At 36.7% G+C, this 21,206-nt stretch overlaps 1 protein-coding gene across 1 annotated transcript in view; it reads right to left on the bottom strand.

Moving 5' to 3' along the window:
• Window positions 1–21,206, bottom strand: part of ADGB (androglobin) — a 165,745-nt gene that overhangs the window by 127,998 nt on the left and 16,541 nt on the right. Inside the window, 4 exon segments of the mRNA XM_041745067.1 lie at window positions 915–986; window positions 3,440–3,532; window positions 8,417–8,564; window positions 20,456–20,470. Coding sequence (XP_041601001.1) covers window positions 915–986; window positions 3,440–3,532; window positions 8,417–8,564; window positions 20,456–20,470 — 328 coding nt within the window.

The raw sequence follows: 21,206 nt of genomic DNA, 5'->3' as shown, positions 1-21,206 counted from the left end.
ACACCTGGGTGGCTTAGCGGTTGAGCATCTGCCTTCAGGCTCAGGGAGTGATTCTGGGATCCGGGATTGAGGCCCGCATAGGGCTCCATGTGAGGAGCCTGCTTCTCCCTCTCCCTGTGTCTCTGCATCTCTCTCTCTTTCTCTCTCTCTATCTCTCTCTCTCTTTCTCTGTTTCTCATGAATAAATAAATAAATCTTTTTTTTAAAAAGAGCACGAGGGATCCCTGGGTGGCGCAGCGGTTTGGCGCCTGCCTTTGGCCCAGGGCGCGATCCTGGAGACCCAGGATCGAATCCCACGTCGGGCTCCCGGTGCATGGAGCCTGCTTCTCCCTCTGCATGTGTCTCTGCCTCTCTCTATCTCTGTGTGACTATCATAAATAAATAAAAATTTTTAAAAAAAGAGGACGAATTTTTTTCTGGGAGAAAATAATTTCTAAAAAATTGCCCTGCTTCTGATATAACCGCCTTAGGGGAGTGGAACGGGTCTGTTTCTGATGGGTAAAATCCAGAGTGGAGAGATGTTTAGGGGAGATTTTCCCTGCATTAGCAAGCCAAACAACATCAGGAAAACCTGCTCTTGAGCACAGTACAGAGCAAGTTCCACAGCAACTTGTCAATTGTTAGGCATGTAAAACAAGAGCAGAAGTGCTCTCAGATTATGAGATCCCAGCTACCATGGGTCTGTGGGAAGGAGAACAGGGCACAGCAATGCTAATACTAACATTTTCCCACCATTTGCTCATTAAACTCAATTGAAGAGGCTTCTCTTCCTCTTTGAATATCTAGTGTATAAAATCCTGAGTTATATCAAAACTTAGAGGTGAGCAAAGGAATTGAAATTGACCATCGGAATTGTTTGAAGCAGGCCTGTGAGTTATTCTGCAATCACCTTCAGTTAAAACTTCCCTACATACCTCACTGCAGAGTAAATGTTCATTTGCTGAAAACAAGTCAAACAGGATTTCATTTTTCACAACTACTGGAGCCTGAAATTAAAATATATATATAAAAAGGAATATTACTTCTTAGGAAAAATAAAGGAAATGTAGCTGAATGAAATAAGAGTTTCATGTGATATAAACAAGTCAAACCTGATTTAATTCCTCACAACCAGAAGAATTAAAAGAAAAAAAAAAGCTCATTATTCCATAAAATAACCCTGTTGGAGCTACAGGTGACATTCACTTAATAAGGTAATGCCTATCAAACACAGCATTTTCATATAAAAATGAAATGTCGTAAGATATAATATATGCAGATAATCTCAGCATGCATACACACACAATCTCAGAGTTTAAAAAATGAATTGATATTTAAATTAACCTTTCAAATTAAACCTGAAGCTTAGTTAATACATGCTAGCAGGAAAGATATCTTCATCCCTTTGATAAAAATATTAGGTATGACAGGTTTTTAAAATCTTGGCCAATTTCAAATCCTCTTATATTTAAAAAATATCATTTGATGGTCATTATTTAAGTGGTACATATCTAAAGATGATTTTATGTATTTAGACCACTAAGGAATAAACATAATAAGGGAAAATACGATTCATAACAGGTTTTTTAAATCATTAAAATTCATATCAAGCTTATATACTTAACATATAAAATTAACATAAATATGGTTTTGATTAATAAAACATTTTCATGGAAACTAATGCCACCAACTACTCTCAATCACATATGGTAAGTAGCATCTTGAAAACTCAGTAAAATATTTTATGTCCGAAAAATTAACCCAAAACTACCTTGAAGGCTTGAATTGAATCTTACGTTTATAATTCATGATTATAGTAGGTTACATATATATAAATTGCATAAAATATTTTATACAAAAATACATATTTAAATTCCAGTTTGGCTAATTGCACTTCTAAAATACCCATACTCTTTGGCAACATTAAAATTGAGTATAGATTAAATAAATGTTGAATAACTAAAATTTGAGGAGTGAAACTTAATAGTTGCCTGCCAACAAATGTAAAGTAGAAACTGACGGTGTGTAAAAACCAGCAAATATTAAGTAGAAGTCTCTATGGAGGTCTCTATTCCCTATGCCTGTACCCGAGACAGAATACATCTTTGGACATCTTACGTCTGTTCAATATAATCAACGTTCAAGGGCCTGAGCAATCAATACTGGATTCTCAGAAATAAATCTGATCATTCCCTTAGTGGTCAGGGCTTGTTAACCTCCTCAGTTGGAATAGTCCATGTTGATTTTGGTTATCCTAAATCCAGGCTTTTTAGTTTTTCATAATTTAGCTTCTCTCTGACTTAAATCATGTCCACTTGATTTCACAAAAGACTTCATCTTTTGCTTAGAGTAGAAAAGAGTAAATCTCACACAGAAAGGTCATTATTGTTTTGCTAAATTTTTGTCTAACCTTTATATATGCCCACATTTAGAGAGTTTCAATGTAAAACGTATTTACCACCATTAATCTGGACGTTAGAACTTGAAAAACACTATTCTGAGGTTTTCCTAGTTAGCTAGACTTTCAGTTGTGACTGTTCTGGTCCATAGCCCAAGAGAAGTCTGTGCACAGGATCAAGAAAAAGAATAAAGAGTGCAGGAGTGCAGAGGTGCTGAGATGGGCAGAAGCATTATGATAAATGTAGAGAGAGGTGCCATTAACAACATGGATGAATTTATAATATAAGTGTATCTCTCAGAACTAAGATATGTTAAAAAGAAAAAGAGATGGTATAAAACTTTGCCACTTATTCACATTTGAAACACTCTCACTGCAGGGAATTAATATCCTTTATTTTCATGGAATGTAAACTCTCAACTTCCATTGCACAGAGCCTGAATATTATTAAGAATACATTATTGCTAAGTGCATTATATTAACACCATAGAATTTATATTCTTCATGTCAATATAATCTAACATTACAAGTAATTTAAAGGCATGGTTCATGTACATTTGATTTAGATTATTTAAAATGTCTTACAAGTAGGCATTCAATAAATATATCTTCTCATTTTCTCATTTTCCCAAATATCTTTGAATTTCAGATTATTAGACTCAGCTTGTAGCTGTAATTGGAAATATGGTGGATAAACTGCATTAGTAGCAGTGCTTATGAAGGCTAAAACTTTTAAAGAATAAAATCACTTTAAAGGGAAAGTCTGTCCGAAATTAAGGAATAACTTCCCAAACATTTTAAGCTATGCTTTGATATCACGTAGAGAAGGAAAATTCAAGACCCTAAACAAAAATTTCAATATTCTCTTGGGAGCCAGTAGAAAAAATATTAAACTATGCTGACATTTCTTTCTGTTAAATACCAAGAAGTAATTCCTTTTTCTTACTGAATACCATGTGAAAAATTTACCCTGAATTGTTTTTAAAATGAGAATTTTCACAACTAAGATATTATAGCCCATAGTTAATATGTATTTTATTCGATAGTGAAGATATTTCTTACCTGATTAATTAAAAACTCCTGTGGACGTTTCCAGTAATAAATTTTCAGTGATGGTGGTAATTCAATCTTTCCTTCAGGGTCTTCAAAAAAATGCTATATAAAAAATATATTGATTTTTTTCTCCATACGGTTTTATTAAAATGAAAGCAGCTCAATCCTAATAAAAATTAGTAAGCACATAGATTCGATCAGTAAATAAGCATTTATAGAGCAATTTGTGTGTTTGCTCTCAGAGCTAGTTCGTGGAGTATTTGGTGAATACTGAAGTTAATCATACTGTATTTAATGAGAAACTTTGTTGAGTAACATTTTATTGCAGAAGAAATAGTCCAAACAAGCATGAGCTGCTTCGAAATGTGAAGTAGGTATAGTAGGAAGACAATTTGGGTGAGCCAGATATGGACATATTTTGCACTAAAAATATTGTGATTTCTTTTGTTTACCTGAATAAAAAGATTTTTAAAAAATCATAAATATGATATTATGCCAATGAAATTTGAACTTTTGATCTGACTTTCATTTATTAATTTTTAAAATTAGACATCATTGGGACATAATTATAGATTCACCACACCATATGTGAAATAATAGATTTCCTGTGTTCTCTTTAGTCAGTTTCTCCCATGGTAAAATCTTACAAAACTATAGTGCAATGTCACAACCAGGATACCGACACTGACATAGTCATGATATAGAACAGTTCAGCAGCACAAGGATCCTTCCCAGGCGCTTCTATGGCATACCCACCCTCCAACTTCCTTACCACCTGTTTTATCCCTACCACCTGGCAATCATTTACCTGGTCTCTCTTTCATTAATTTTATCATTTCAATAATGTTATATGAGGGGCACCTGGGTGGCTCAGCCAGTTAAGCATCTGACTCTTGGTTTCAGCTCAGGTTATGATCTCAGGGACATGAGATCCAGCCCTGTGTTGGGTTCCATTCTCAGCATGGAGTCTGCTTGAGATTCTCTCTCCCTCTCCCTCTGCCCCTTCTCCTGCTCTCTCACACATTCTCTCAGATGAATAACTAAATCTTCAGAAAAATAATAATGTTATATAAATGGAATCACATAGCACGTAATCTTGCAGGTTGGCTTTTTTCCCTCTCTGCCTAATTCCATGGATATTCAATTTACTCAAGCTGTTGCATGTATCAATAGTTCGTTCTTACTTACTGCTGAGTAATATTTCATGATACAGATATTTGTTTGTTTACCATGTGTCCTATCTGGGGCTATTACTTATAAAGCTGCTATAAATTGTTGCATACAGTTTACAGGTTTTTATATGAACATAAGTTTCTATTTCTCTGAGATAAATGCCCAAGTATGCAATTAATTTATTAATTTTTGAGACCCTAGTGTGGGTCAATTAGTGAGCTCTGGAGGAAGAATAATATCCAAATGTCTACTCTAAGATGCCAGCAATATAGTACATTAGAGAGACTTTAAGTAGCTACTATGTAAGTTCTCACAGCTCAGAAGGTAGTCAGGTTGTGGGGGTGGTCCTTACAAAAAAAGAGAAAGTGCTGGGAGTACAAAAACAATGCTATTGAAAAAAGAGACAACTAAATTTCACCTGACTTAATAGTGCCATGAGCAAATAAATAACATTTTGTGATTTTTTATGGTAGTCATATTTTTATCCTAATGCTAGTGTAACCTGAGAAATAGTTTATATTTGAGGGTATTGTCTGAGCTTTACACAGAGTGTCTATATGTATCTGGAGCATATTTAAGAGACTGGAACACTTTGGATGAAGACAAAGGTAATCCCAACATCTAGTCAAAACGATCAAAGAATGAGTCCCTGAAAAATAGGCTGAAGTTTCCAAGAGTCACAGTAGAATTCTGGGGTTGCTTCGTGTCATTTTTTTTCCCCTTACAAATTATTAATCCAGTTATTTTAAAGTCCCTTATCTGACAGTTCCAAAATCAGAGCTACCCGTGGATCTATTTCTATTACTTAATTTTTCCTCTTATTTTTCAGCCACTTAGTTCTGTTTCTGTTCACATGTGGTAAATTTTGGTTGTATAATATACATCACATATAAAAATGTATATGAGCACTAAGTAATGATGTCTTCCTCCAAAGAGGAGGATTTTATTCTTTTCTGACAGATGAAGTACAAAATGAACTTTACTCCATCAACACTGAGCCTCAGGATTTGGTAGGGCTGGTGTAGTTTTGGTTTTCCCTTACTTAATACAGAATGCTATAGCTGAAAGGTTGAAGTGTCCAAGTCCCTTCACCTTGGTATACGCTAAATTCCAAACTCTTGCCATAGCACCATTTCTAAGTTATTTAGCTTCCAAGCTATTGCTTTTTTCCTCATTTTCTCAGCAGCAAAATCCTCACACATATAGCATAGGATTCGGGTAAATGTCTCGAAGTAAAATTATATGCAAAACTTTCAGACTGTGTTTCTGTAATTAACTCTGGGGTTTCAAGTTTTGGCTGCTTTTGCAGTCCCAGACAATATCCTCTCTCTCTCCAGCCCAGAGAAACTGACAGAAGCCCTAAGGCTACTACTTTCTGCTTGGCCTTTAATTTTCACACCTTGAATTATTAAATGTCTTTGAGAAGAAAAAAAAAGGTAAATGGGGACTCATGATATCATAACCTGGTATGATTCCCTTTTCTCCATGCTACATTAATGGTAATCTTTCCATATCATTTTGCCTTAGTTGTATTTCTTATATCCACCTTACAGTGCTTCATTAAATATATCTCAATTTGGTTTACCCATCATGTCTGTTTGTTGCTGTCACTTAGCTAAAGAAATGAGACCTGATTCTGGAATTACAGGAATGGGTTGGCTTATCTGATGCTGATTCCCTGATCACTAGCCTCACATCTAAGGAAGAGACTTTCTCTAAAGTTCCAAAGCTACTTGCTAAAGGTTGGATGCTTAAGGTAATTAATCCTGGTAAAACATGGATGTTGCAAATCATGGCTAAGACCTACCATGCTGCTACATCACAGAAGTGTGATCACCAGGTTTGGGGTATCCACCACTCACTCCTGTGAAGGACTGTTGCTTCCTGAGCCATGAATGGTGTAGAACAGAACTGAGTGTGGGAAGCAAGGTTGCATCCCAGAAGGTACCTTCGCACTGCTGTAATAACCAGGGTTTGACCTGCTGCTCTTCTACTTTATGAAGATGGCAGAGGCAGAATGAAGTGCTGACCAAGGTTCTCAAGTATCCCATTCGATTGGAATAGCCCTGATTCACCAGGAGGAGGGCTGGTGCTTCCCTAATCATGCAGTTTTATACATCTCCATAGTCCAAGGGCCACGAAATCAATTTTGGGGTCTGATGTTCAGCTAGCAATGTTCCTATCTGTTGCCCCCAAATGAAATGGGCATCGAGTAACCAGCACACAGGTTTCTGCTCCAGTCTCAGTGGTTTTCCTCCAATAAATGTTCTTCCAACAGACTTGGCCTTGTTTCAGTAACATTGATGAGTTCCAGAATTTGATGCCTAACCTTCCAGAGATCTGAAAGATTTTTTTCATAGTTATCTAATAAAGGCTTACTTGCTCTCCAAGGGTCCCCAACATATTACAGGTTATATCTTATTTCCCATTCCAAAGTTTTCAGGCACTTCTGCTCTTTTCTTCCCTGTTATTACTTTACACTTTGGAGTGACTCCTCTTTAGGTCTTTTCTAGAGCTCAATGCTTAACTGAGGATTTGCACCATCTATCTTTCTGATGTAAATTCACACTCAACCCCCATTAGTTGTAAACTTCTATTAACAATACATAGCATATGACCATTTTCATTTGAACCCAGAGAGTTCAAAATCCCTTTTCATCTAAAACTTCCACAATATTCTCGGCATGGTACAAAGAATGTATTCCCTCACAGGTTCCTAATTTGAAATTGTTCAAGTACTAACAGAATCAGCAATTAGTTACATTTATTATCTTTTGCAAACAAATTTATGTTATAAATCATGCAGTTTATAATTCTTCATTTTGTGAACAAAATGTAATTGCTAATAAGTACCATTCTAGAACTCTCTATGCAAATAAAGACACCAGAGTTCAACATGGTCATTCTGGCAATTTTGTTAGTGTTTTGAAACTGTATTGTGTTCTATAAACATTTTTATTGAATGAATCACTGCACCAAATAAATGGGTCCTATTTAAAATGCAACCCAGACTCATATCTTCAACAAAGAAGTCCTTAGAAATAGAGTGAACACTTTTAAATAGGCAAGAGAAACTAAAATCATATCGTTGGAAAATGTAGGAACATCATTCTCAGCTCCAATCTCAGGGGCCTATTATGTTTAAATGTCCATCGATAAACAAAGAGTACCTGAGATTTTTATCCAAATAGATCTTGGGGTTGGGGTATATTAAGAAAGATTCAATTTTTTTTTTTAATTTTATTTATTTATGATAGTCATACAGAGAGAAAGAGAGAGAGGCAGAGACACAGGCAGAGGGAGAAGCAGGCTCCATGCGCCGGGAGCCTGATGTGGGATTCGATCCCGGGTCTCCAGGATCGCGCCCTGGGCCAAAGGCAGGCGCCAAACCGCTGCGCCACCCAGGGATCCCGAAAGATTCAATTTTTTAATCTCACAGTAACATTGTTTAAAAATAAGTCTCCTATAATCTCCAGATTACAGCTCACAGGTGTGCTGGGGCCTCTCTAAATGCCTGGTTCCCAATTCTGTCCCAAATCTACTATCTAACCTGTTCTATCAATTTCCCTTTAATTTCATTACGACTCTTTGATTATGTCTCTCCTTCTGCTTATTCAAATGTGATTAGCAAAGTTCACGTCCACAGCTGGGAAGGACAGGCAGGAAGGAGGGAGACAGATGGACCAAGACAAAATTGAAAATTTCTCTTTTCAATGGAGGCTCTGGAGAAGAATGAGTATATTCCTGTGTTAACAAATCTTATTCTAAAATTTAAGACTCAAATGAACTCCAGTCATAGTCAAGTGGACTTACAAATATAGGGCTTTTTCCTGCTTTGTCCTTTTCTTTTGCACCTTTGCCGGCATCCCACTTCTCAGCATTTATGTCAGCCTCACTCCATTCTGGCCAGATTGGGAACTTCCCCTTCTTCTGCTCAACGGAACTAGGTTGTATATTACTACTAGAGATAGAGCAGGGAGGTGAGTTAGTTTTAAGTTACATCTCTGAGGCAAAATACTGGATTCATTGCATGGTATAAAGTAAGTGATCTTGTCAGTGGTCATGCGAAAGACCTTTTTCGATAGTCTTACCTGTAGTCAGACAGCTTCTACAGGCTAGGGTTAAAAAACTAAAATACCCAGAGAGAATATTCCATACAAATTCTGAGCCTTAGCCCCTACTTACTAATGCAGGATCCTCATCATAAATACATAAAATGCCATAAAGGGGAACATTTATATACAACTCACACTTTAAATCCTTTACATGTATGCTATTAATGGCTTTTTGAAGATCCGTACAAATATAATTTTGATTTTTGCCAGTATGAGAGTATTATGTGATCATTATTTTAAACTGAACTTTGGGATACCTGGGCGGCTCTCGGTGGTTTGGCCTCTGCCTTCAGCTCAGGGTGTGATTCTGGGATCTGGGATCAAGTCTCCCATTGGGCTCCCTGTGGGGAGCTGGCTTCTCCCTCTGCCTGTGTCTCTGCCTCTCTCTCTCTCTCATCATAAAAAGATAAATAATAAATTAATTAATAAATAAAAATGTTTAGGGGCTTCAAAAATAAAATAAAAAAGTAATCTTCTTAAAAAATTAGGTAAGAAAGACAGGCCCACTCCATTTTATAAACCACATTCTTAAACCACTGTCAATCCTTTCAGACTAATGTGGAAGGATATATATTTCTTTTTCAAAAATAATATCATTCAGCATATTCTTCTTATAAACTGTTTCTTTCAATTTACCAGCATATTGCAAATAGTTCTTCTGTCAATGAGAATTTATCTAAATACAAATTTAATTATTGTAGACTGTTCCATTGTATAAATATACTGCCTCTCATTTAATTAAGTTTCTATATTTAAAAATTTGAAGGTTTTGATTTAAAATTTTTTTCATTATCATAAACAAGACTTTGATGGCTATCCTTATAGCCAAATCTTTGCATACATTATTATTTCTTTTCTTAGGATAGATTTTAGTAAGAAGATTTACAGTGTCCAAATATATACATATTTAAAGTTTGTGATTTTTTTTTTTTTTTACTAATTAACTACAGAGAGGTTGGACTTGTTTTATACACTTATTATCAAAATGTTACAATTTCATATCTTTAAACTTTGACTTTTTAAAAAATTTTAAAATTAAACTTTTAAAATTTATTTATTTTTAAGATTTTATTTATTTATTCATGAGAGACACACACAGAGGGGCAGAGACAATAGGCAGAGGGAGAAGCAGGCTCCTCTCAGGGAGCCCAATGTGGGACTCAATCCCAAGACCCCAGGATCATGTCCTGAGCCAAAGGCAAATGCTCAACCACTGAGCCACCCAGGCATCCCTATTTTTTGTAAGATTTTTATTTATTTATTTATTTATTTATTTATTTATTTATTTATTTATGTATTTATGAGAGAGAGGCAGAGGCAGAGACACAGGTAGAGGGAGAAGCAGGCTCCATGCAGGGAGCCTGATGTGGGACTTGATCCCGGGACTCCAGGATCACACCCTGGGTGGAAGGCAGGCGCTAAACTGCTGAGCCACCCAGGGATCCCTGCGCCTACTTTTTTTATTATTGTAAGTTTTAAAGTCTAAAATATGTGCCTTGTTTAATTTTTCAAGTTTTAACTATGAGTGAGCCTGGAACCCTGCTCCCGACCCTGGGATAAGCAGTGAGCAAACAACTAAAATATCTACCCTTCTAGAGTGATGAAGTTTTGGAAAATAGATGAGGTCTGGAGCTGACGACCAAGAAAGAATTCTTGAGACATCTTTGGTGCAAAGTGGTGGTTTTATTAAAGCACAGGGACAGGACCCATAGGCAGGGAGAGCTGCTGCCCTAGCCTGTGAGGGGTGGCTGATTATATACCTGGGAGTTGGGAGGAATTTGAGGATAGTGTACTCTCCAAGGAATTTTGGAAGCAAGGTTTCCGGACCTTGAGAGGGCTAGCTATTGTTGGGAAAAGGTCACTTATTACTGTCTAATAAAACCTGAGTCATGAGACCCCTTCAGATGTACCATGTGCTTGGGGGATGACTGCCAACATGTATCTTGGGGGTTTAGAGATAAAGGAAAGCTCTAAAGGAATTTTTATATGTTAAAGTAGGCTTACAGGCTCCTGGGGGTTGGGCTAAGATTGCCTTTTGCCCTTAGCAAAGTATGAACATTGAGGCAGTTGAGTCCATAGGGGAATGTCCCTCTGCCTATTTCAAGGACTTGTCAATGTGCTGCCCCAAACTCAAGTCTTGTCCTCAGCTAGCCCTATGTTCTGCCATCATAGAGTTCATATGCTAGTGGGTGGAGACACAAAATCACAGCATAAAATAAGTAAAATATATAGTATATTAGAAAGCAAAAAATACTAAACAGAAATATAAAATAGGAAGGAGAACTGAAGAGTTGATACACAATTTTTAATACAGTGGTTAGAGAAAGCACTCCATAATAGGGTAATACAGGTAAGTATTACAGGGTAATACAGGGTAAGTCAATAGTGAAAAAACATAAAGGATTGAGGCACCTAGATGGCTCAGTTGTTTAAGTGTCTGCCTTCAGCTCAGGTCATGATCCCAGGTTCCTGAGATCTAGTCTGCATCTGGCTGCCTGCTCAGCAGGGGGTCTGCTTCTCCCTCTGCCTTTACCCCCCTCCCTGCTCGTGTTTGGTCTGTCTCAATCACTCTCTCTCTCTCTCTCAAATAAATAAATAAATAAAATCTTAAAAAAAAAAAAAAAGAACATAAAGGATTAAGCTGTGTGGATCTGTGGGAAAACTGTTCTGGATACAGGAAACAGCAAGTACAAACAGCAATGCAGAACCTTCCAGCTGCAGAAAGCAATGCAGAACCTTCCAGCTGCAGAAAGCATCCTGGCTTACTTGAAGAATAAAAATTCAGTGTGGCTGAAGGAAAGTAAAAGGAGATACTTTCAGAGAGGTAACAGGAGATGCAGAGATTATGAAGGTGATCTAAGCCAGGAAAAGACATGGGTTTCCCTAGGTGAGAAGGGAAGCCAACAGAGAGTTTTGAGCAGGAAATTTGGTGGGGGTTTTTCGTTGTTTTGGGCTTTTTTTTTAAGATTTTATTTATTTGAGAGACAGAGTAAACGAGAGAGAGAGAGAGAGAGAGTGCAGGCACGAGCAGGGGCAGAGGCAGAGGTAGAAGCAGACCCGCCACCGAGCAGGAAGCCCAACAAGAAGACTCATGACCTGAGCAGAAGACAAACGCTTAACAGACTGAGCCACCCAGGTGCCCTAAGCAGGAAATTTTGTAATCATTCTTGCTGCTCTATTGAGAAAAGGCCAAAGGAAACAAGACAGGGAATTTAGAGGGCACTGAGGGGTGCCTGCCTCTCCCTCCCTCTGCATATGTCTCTGCCTCTCTCTGTGTGTCTGTCATGAATAAATAAATAGAAGGCACTGAAATAACAGGTGAGAGCTAATGGTGATTTGGACCAGGTTACTAACAGTAGAGGAGGGAAGAGATAGTCCCCTGTTTTTAAGATAAAGCCAATAGATTGAGTTGATATTTCCTGCAAAACAGAAGACTATGGGATAGGGCAAACCTGAGGTTAAGAGTAAGCAGCATTTCACTTTTCAATGATTGTGTTTTAAATGTTTATCACATGCTTGTGGAGATGTTGAGTAGTTAGTTAGACATAGGATTCTGAGACTTTAGGAGAAAGGATTTTTCTAAAAGTGAAAATTTGAACCATCAGCATTTAGATGATGTTTAAAGTCTTAAGACTGGGTTAAATCACCAACAAAATGCCTATACCTAAGGAACAGGCACTCCCAGGAAGGCTAATCTAAACACCTAACAACTGGTGAGGAATGAGCATTGACCAACCCTCAAAGCCTCCAGATATGCCAAACATTATTTACTTTAATAATGGGATCAGGGATGTAAGGACCTCAGGGTAGGTCAGGGACTCTAGGAAAGAGGCAGAAATGTCTGGGGCTCCTGGTTATTAGTAAGGTTATTGGTAAGGCTACTCAATAATCAATATTAAAATATTTCAATAGTCTATCAATACAGCTGTCTACTTGCCCTGATACTCCACATGAAAAGTCAGAAAGAGTAGGAAGAAAACAGAAAAGCAGTCCATGAGTGGTGGGCAGAATAATGCATCCTCTCCCCACCCCCCACCCCTGGCCCCACCAACACATCCACACCCTAATCTCCAGAACTGGGGGATCTGTTACCTTTCATGGCAAGAGAGAGTGTGTAGACAACTTTAAGTATTTGAGATGGGAGGTTATCCTGGTCTATCTGCATGGGCTCAATGTAACCACAGGTGTTCTCAAAAGGGAAAGGAGACAGAAGTAGGCAGAAGGAGATTTGATTCTGGAAGCAGGAATAGAAAAATGCAAAACTGCTGGTTCTGAAGACAAAAGGAGGAGGCCACATGCCAAAAAGAGGGCGTGGTATCTAGAAGGTGCAAAAGGCAAGGATATGAATTCTCTCTGTGAGCCTCCAGAAAGGAATGCAGCCCTGCCAGTGCCTTAACGTTAGCTCAGTGAGACCCATTTTGGACTTTTGACCTCTGGAATTGCACAATAACAGTTTTATATTGTTTAAGCCACTAAGTTTGTGGTATTTTATTATGACAGCATTGAGAAACAGTGGTAGGAATAAAACAGTAGAGGGTTTTACCCTGGATGCCAAGTAAAACATTTTTTAAAGTAAGAAAATGCACAACAGATCTAAATGCTGGTAGTAGATCAACAATTGAAATATGAAAAAATAAACAAGAAGGTTAAAGGTCTTTCCTGGTTTCACCTTTTGGGGCTGGGGTGGGAGGGACTTTCTGGAACACCCTATCTAGTATAGCAAACTCTCTATATTCTATTATATTGTTTCATTTTTCTGGCACTTGGCAGTTGTCTCACTAATCTTTCCGTGTTTGTGTGCCTCCAAGGTAGGCTTTGTAAGTTCCATGGGTAGGATCACAGAACAGTGCCTGGATAACATAGGAAATCTGTCTCCCTGTCTCTCTGTCATCTCTTTACATGAAGTAAAGGGATGAATGCTTTTATGTATATGTCTATCCTTTCTAATTAGAACTGTTTCAAGGTTTTACACATAGGTAGAGATTGATCAGATGGCTCACCAGTCCTGTTTTCCATTTCTTATGTTTCCCATACTCCTTTGCAATTTGACTAGTACTTTGTGGTGGTGTTTTGGACAATAGCATCTGAGAAGATGTGTTGTATCCCACCTTTAGGCTTATAAAACATCCTGTGAGGCACTTGCTAGCATGGCTTATTTAGCACATACGGAGCCACTACAAAACTCCTGATCATACCCTAGTATACACGAGAAATATCCTTTATTGTGTGACTGGGGAGTTGTGTGATATTGTAGCTAACGTTGATTAGCTTCCTACTTGCTTCTTTGGTATTGTAGCTAGTTAACATCCATCACCACACATAGCTACAAAATCTTTTTCTTATGAGAATTTTAAAAGTCTACTCTCTTAGCAATTTTCAAATATGCAATATAGTATTATTAACTATAGTCATTATGCCGCACATTACATCCTCATGACTTAGTTATTTTGTAACTGGAAGTTTATACCTTTTGAGCACCTTCACCCATTTTTGCCTAACTCCTGCCTCTGGCAAACACTCATTCACATTTTTCAAAGGCTTTTTAATCATGATAAATTCATTCCAGTCACAAATATATAATATACACATTATATTTATTTATATATTTGTGTTAGTTGCATATATATATATATATAATCATCCTAACACCTTTGTATTGTTGCTTACTTAATATATCATTTTCATGTCAGACTCTTCTGTCCAACTTGGCCTGCTGTTATAAATTTGCTTGTGCTGCTGCTTCTCTTTTCCCCAGGAGTACCTTTATATTTTATATTTCTACTCTGGAAATCAGCCTATTGTCTGGTTATGCAGAACTTTTTTCTCCCTCCAAATATCAGTTTCCTTTAGAATATCATTTGGCATTTTGATACCAGAATGTGTATGATATACAGGATGTGTATTATAAGCACTCAGCATTGACTGTATTAAGTTTTTAAAAAACAATAAATTTCCATTAATATATTTTATTTACAAATTTATAGCCTCTTTTAAAAGTGTCAGTGCCATTTCCCCTGTCTCAATAGCATATTTAGACTCACTGTGTAGAAGGGAGTATTTAGCCATATATTTTAAGGATATATTTATATTTCAAATCTTATGCAATTTTTAATTTTAATGTATTGAATCATTTACTAGTCCTTGAATATATTGCTATATGAATAAAATAATGTATCCCCCTGATTTTTCAGTGTGTCAAGTTTGATTTCTTGGCCTATATAAATTTTCTAGAATTTGGGAACATTTATGTCCTGGTATTACCAGTTCCTAAATCTTCAAAAGTCTTGAATTGCTTCTGTGTTTAAAGATTAGCTTGCTCTCAGAATTGATGAGACCAGGAGTCATGTGCTTTGCGTATTTAAGGGTATCGGCTGTACGACAGCAGTAGACACATTCTCTCAGTCAACATCAAAGGCATATTGCGCTGACAGTTTCAAATGCAACATATTTGTGCATGATCTTTTGAAGTCTACAGTATATTTGACATTGGGCTATATTTGACTATTGTTTATATTGTGTTTAACACTGTAGGTGAGCTATTGGGCTGCTATAAGGTACCTCAAATGAGTCTTTTTTTAAGTGATCTTCAATACAGATGGAATCAAATTTGACATGTTACAAGGAAAGTAGGCCAATTAGTGATAAAGCTTAATAGCTTAAGGGAAGGAGCCAGCACATTTACTTACACTTGACAGAATGAAGAGGGAAGCAAAATATAATCTTAGCAGACTCTTTATGTTTTTAAGAAATTAGATACTCCTTTTACAAAAATAGCTTTTAAGATATGGAACTTCCCAAATGAGTTAAATTTTACCATGATTTTGATGGATACAAAGTCACCAACTTCTTTTTATCTGTATGGTTGTAGGAGCACTCCATAAAACAGAGGTCCTATAATGTACTATTTTATTCCTTGATTTTTCTATTAATATTATGAAAAATATCCCTTCCTTCCTGAAAACTATTCTAGTCTTCTTTTTCTCAGTTTGTTTTACATGCTATATAGAAATCCTCCTTTAAATGTATATGTCTTTAGACTTTCTTTTCCAGCAGAGTGGATTAAGATAAAAATAATTACCTACAAATGCCTACATAAAGAAATAAAAATCTGCAGGATCCAGAAATGAAGAGGGAACTGAAAGTCAGAATGTTGTAACTCTAAGCTGAAGCTGTAGCTTCCCTGGGGAAGTCTTAGCAGTCTTATGAATGTAGAGTCTTTTGTTTTAACGTACATAGGACAAACGAGGAAAGGGAGTGCTCCAACCTTAGATAAAGGCATGACTTTCCAAAAGTTTAATTATTTTTGTTTATTTTTTTCAAAGTTGTTTTTGTTGTTGGTGGTGGGATTTTTTGTTTTGTTTTGTTTTTGTTTTCATGAGAAACAAAAAGACAGATGGAGAAACGTAGGCAGAGGGAGAAGCAGGCTCCCTGAAGGGAGCCCAATGCGGAACTCGATCCCAGGACCCAGAATTCACCATCTGAGCTAACGGCAGATGCTCAACCACTGAGCCACCCAGGTGCCCCAGTTTAATTCTTTGTAAAAAGGTGAATAAAAAAATCTGCCCTATAATCTTAGATGATAAGAAAGCTAGATTTTCTATGCTTAGTGTTTGGCTGAAAAAGGAAATAAAAAAAATCTTCCTTGAGAAATGGAAACCTTTGGACTAAAACTTATGTAGGTTTGAGATATGACTTTAAAGTCATATGGGTTTCCGGATGGCTTATTTACATGAGATATCTGAACAAAGAAAATTCCATATTACATTGAAAAAACAATCTTTCAATACAGGATTGCCTTGGGGAGAGGGGATTGGAGGAAAAAAAATACCCTGAGAAGGATGGGCTCATAATAAAAGTGTCCTAAGAGGCAAGAATATACAAAAAATATTTAGAAATCACAACAAAAAAGAATCGAGCGTCAAAAATTTAAGATAGTAGAGAAATAATCTATAAGTAATTTACCATGTATATGCTTATAATGATATAAAAGAAGAAATTCAATCCCTGAAAGAAGAATTATACCCTTTATATTTGTCAACATTAACAATCAATGCTAGCTACAATATCAAAGAAGCAAGTAAGAAGTAATCAATGCTAGCTACAATATCACAAAAACCCCCAATCACACAATAAAGGATATTTCTCATGTATACTAGGGTATGATCAGGAGTTTTGTAGTGGCTCTGTATGTGCTAAATAAGCATTCTTGGCTCTTTCCATCTTGTGGCTTTACCATTTCCTAAGATGTTCTCTGAAGGCTGGAGCCATGCTGACAAGTGCCTCACAGAATGTTTTATAAGCCTAAAGGTGGGATACAACACATCTTCTCAGATGCTATTGTCCAAAACACCACCACAAAGTACTAGTCAAATTGCAAAGGAGTATGGGAAACATGGGAAACATAAGAAATGGAAAACAGGACTGGTGAGCCATCTGATCAATCTCTACCTATGTGTAAAACCTTGAAACAGTTCTAATTAGAAAGGATAGACATATACATAAAAGCATTCATCCCTTTACTTCATGTAAAGAGATGACAGAGAGACAGGGAGACAGATTTCCTATGTTATTCAGGCACTGTTTCTGTGATCCTACCCATGGAATTTACAAAGCCTACCTGTGGAAGCACACAGACACAGAAAGATTAGTGAGACAACTGCCAAGTGCCAGAAAAATGAAGCAATATAAAAGGATATAGAGTTTGCTATACTAGAAAGGGTGTTTCTAAACATATTTAAATACTTGGTAAGTTTGCTACTTTATTTCTCTTTTCTTGGGTGTGATTCCTTTTTTTGTAATTTATTTACTGATAGTTCTTCATAATTTTAATTTTTTTCTTTTTAATGTTTTTAGTTCATATTTTGCAGATATCTACAAAAAGGTATTTAAATATGTTTAGAATCACCAAAAAGATAAAGGAGGGAAAGTTCTACTTTGCAACAAGCACAGAAAGATATTAAGCAATCAAACAAAAAACGAGATCAATGTGAACAAAGAGATATTGATTGGGAAATTTTATCAGTGACAGTTCAACTATTGAAAGAATAGACTAAATAAGGCCGAAGAAAGGAGAGGACTAATGATTTAGAAGGTAGAATGTTTAAAATCAAGTGTTTGAAACAGACTCTTAACTACAGAGACCTAATTGAGGTGATGGGGGTGGGGTGAGAGAGATTAAATAGGTGATGCAGATGAAGGAAGGCACTTGTAATGAGCACCAGGTGATGCATGGAAGTGCTGAATCACTCACTATACTGCACTCCTGAAACTAATATCACACTGTATGTTATCTAACTAGAATTTAAATAAAAGCTTAAAAAAATAAAATCAAGTGTTTGCATTAAAAGATAGAAAATGTGAACTACACAAGTGGATAGATTGAAAAACTCTAGTGTATGCCTATGAGGAGGCCCAGACAGATAAAATAGCTAGAATGAGGATGAGGAGAAATATCTGGAAATATGACTGCTGAATAATATTCAGAATTGATGGAAGGCACGTCTTCAGATGGAAAAAAGTACATCAAGCAATAACAAAGGATAAAAGGAAGGTCAAGGGGTAGAAATCTACATCTAGACACATCAACTGAAAATTATGGATAAGTGATAAAGATGAAAATCTATACATAAAGAAATGACAAATTACCTAAATATAAAAACAATCAAATTGACAGCAATAACAGTCATGGCAAAGCAAGGAAATGATGTCATCAAAGTTGATGATGTAAAATAACTGTTAATCTTGAAATTAAGATCCAATTAAACTTATTTTAAAGTGAGGTAGAAACGTTTATCTTGAATTAAATAAAAACATTTAAAATTGTGAGTTTCCCATAATAGATTCCTATAAAAATACTTACTGAAGGATTTCTCTCAGAAAAACAGGAAATGAACCCAGATTGAAAGTGTGGGCTACAAGTAGCAATGGTAAACAAATGTGTCAATATAACATTTGGTAAAATTCTAAAAAGTATTTCCCACTAGCAAATAATGATAATAACTTTATGTTTTTAAAAGCTATCAAAAATAAATGAAGTCGGAAAGGGAGTTCTGATGGACATTAGGGTGCCTGGTTTTGCTTTAGGAATAATGCCGAGTAACTGTAGACTTCATAGGAAAGTATCTCAAGATAAATGTGTTTTAAAAGTAAAGATTGTCTTAGTTTGGGCCACTATAACATAATACCATGGACTATGTGGCTTATAAACAACGGAAACTTATTCCTCATAGTTCTGGAGCCCAGAAATCTGACATCAAGGTGTCAGCATGGTCAGATTCTGATAAGAGACATCTTCTGGGTTGCATATGTCCAAGTCTTCTCTGTGTGTCATCACATGGTAGAAAGAGGGCTAGATAGTTCTGTTGTCTTCTTCTGTTTTTTTTTAAAATATCTATTTATTTATTTGAAAGAGGGTGTGCACACGAGTGGGAGGATGGGTAGAGAGAGAAAAATCTTCAGATTCCCCGCTGAGCATGGAGCCCCCTATGGGGCTCAATCCCATAACCCATGAAATCATGACCTGAGCCGAAACCAAGAGTCGTATTCTTAACCAACTGAGCCACCCAGGTGCCCCTCTCTCAGTCCTCTTCATAAAAGGATGCCAATCCCACTCATGAAAGCATCACATTCATGACCTCATTACCTCTTAAATGCCCCATATCCAACACCGTGACATTTGGATTAGGATTTCTATATGCAACTTCTAGGGTAAGCAAACATTCAATTCATTGCAAAGATACTTCAAGAAATAAAATATAAAACTTCCAAACTTAGAAAGAACGGATCTGACGTTAGGGAATAACTCAGTGTAAACTCTGCCTTAGGTAGACAGGGAATTGAGAATGCAGAATTCTTTTAAGTAAGATCAAATCAACCAATCTGTCTGGAGACTAAGACATTTTAGAAAAATACTGTTTCAGAATGAGAAAGGAATTTCAGTCAACCAACAGTTCACTTATTTTTAACTAACATTTATTGAACACCTGCTCTGTGACAAGCGCTGTGCTAGATGATAGGGTTACAGGCTCATAAATATATGTCTCTGCTCTTGAGTTTATTTTGGAACTCAAACAGGTAAACAGATGATTTCAATATAATGTGGTATATGCAGAGATGGAAGTATTCACAGATGGCATTGTGCCCAATGTAAGGCAATTAGGAAAACTTCCTGCAGTAAATAGCATCTAAGCTGTTCTGAAAGATAATGAGAAATTTTCCAGGTTGTAAAGGCAGAAAGGGCATCAGTAAGAAAAGAGAATGGCAGAAGAGACCGTACAGAGGCAAGATACAGCAGAGTGAGTACAGAGAACTATGAGCTTTTCAGAACTGCATGAGCATATAGTATAAACCAGTGAGGAAATTAGGTTAGAAAGAAATACAAGGCAAGCAGGCAGCCAGCTCCCCACTGAGGGCCTTGCTGTTGAGCTTGGACTTTATTTTCTAGATAGGATTGACTTTGCCCATTGTATAAAGATGAACATTTTATTCATATATATATCATATATATATGATATATATATTATGGATCATCCCATAATGGACTATTGGTTTAAAACTAGAAGCTTGGGATGCCTGGGTGGCTCAGTGACTGAGCATCTGCCTTTGGCTCAGGGCGTGATCCCAGAGTCCCACATTGGGGTTCCTGCATGGAGGCTGCTTCTCCCTCTGCCTATGTCTCGGCCTCTCACTCTCTCTGTGTCTTTCATTAATAAATAAATAAAATCTCTAAAATAAAAACCCAAAAAACTGGAAGCTTGAGGAATACTGAAGTTTCAATACAACTCAAAAAAGAGCACAATGATAATAATTATGAAAATGAGTTAAGGTAACCATCATATCTGTGAGTTGCATTCTTTTAATTCAAATGCTTATAACAAGATGTCTCTACTACATCAAAAACCAATATTTAAGAAGATAATATATACTGGCAATTACATGTGATTTGGGATTTCACTTTTAAGGAATGAATTGTATCCATACTTGCATATATTATTTGTGGGCATATATTTGTAAATACTGCTTTAAACCCTCCCATCTTAATATTTAGAAATAAAATGCAAAATTTAGGTAAAAAAAACCTAAGAGATAGCATGTTCTTTCAGTTGAAGCAGCAGGGACCAAATGTATCCTCCCCCTAGGGCAACCAAAAAAACGAGCAAAACACATGAAACTGGTCTTCAAGACAGACATCAAGTGATAAAGGATGGTGATTCTGAAAAGACAGGAACCAAATGAGGTGAGCCCTATTACCGCCTCAGCTTTTGGGCTGTGAGAGTTTGGGGCTGCAATGCAAGGAGAAGTAATCCAGGCATATCTCAGCAGATTCCTTGAGTAGAGGAGCAGGAGGTCAGAGTCTAGGGGACACCAAAACAGCTAGAGCTTGCAGGACAGAGACTAGAACAGAAAGCCTCATAGAATGAACTACTGAGATCTTCAGAGGGTCATCCATTTCACATATATTTTAGGATGAATTTTTCTATTTCTGAAAA

Source organism: Vulpes lagopus, chromosome 2 (assembly GCF_018345385.1).
Source record: "Vulpes lagopus strain Blue_001 chromosome 2, ASM1834538v1, whole genome shotgun sequence".
Lineage (NCBI taxonomy): Eukaryota > Metazoa > Chordata > Mammalia > Carnivora > Canidae > Vulpes > Vulpes lagopus.
This window is presented reverse-complemented; position numbering and strand designations above follow the sequence as displayed.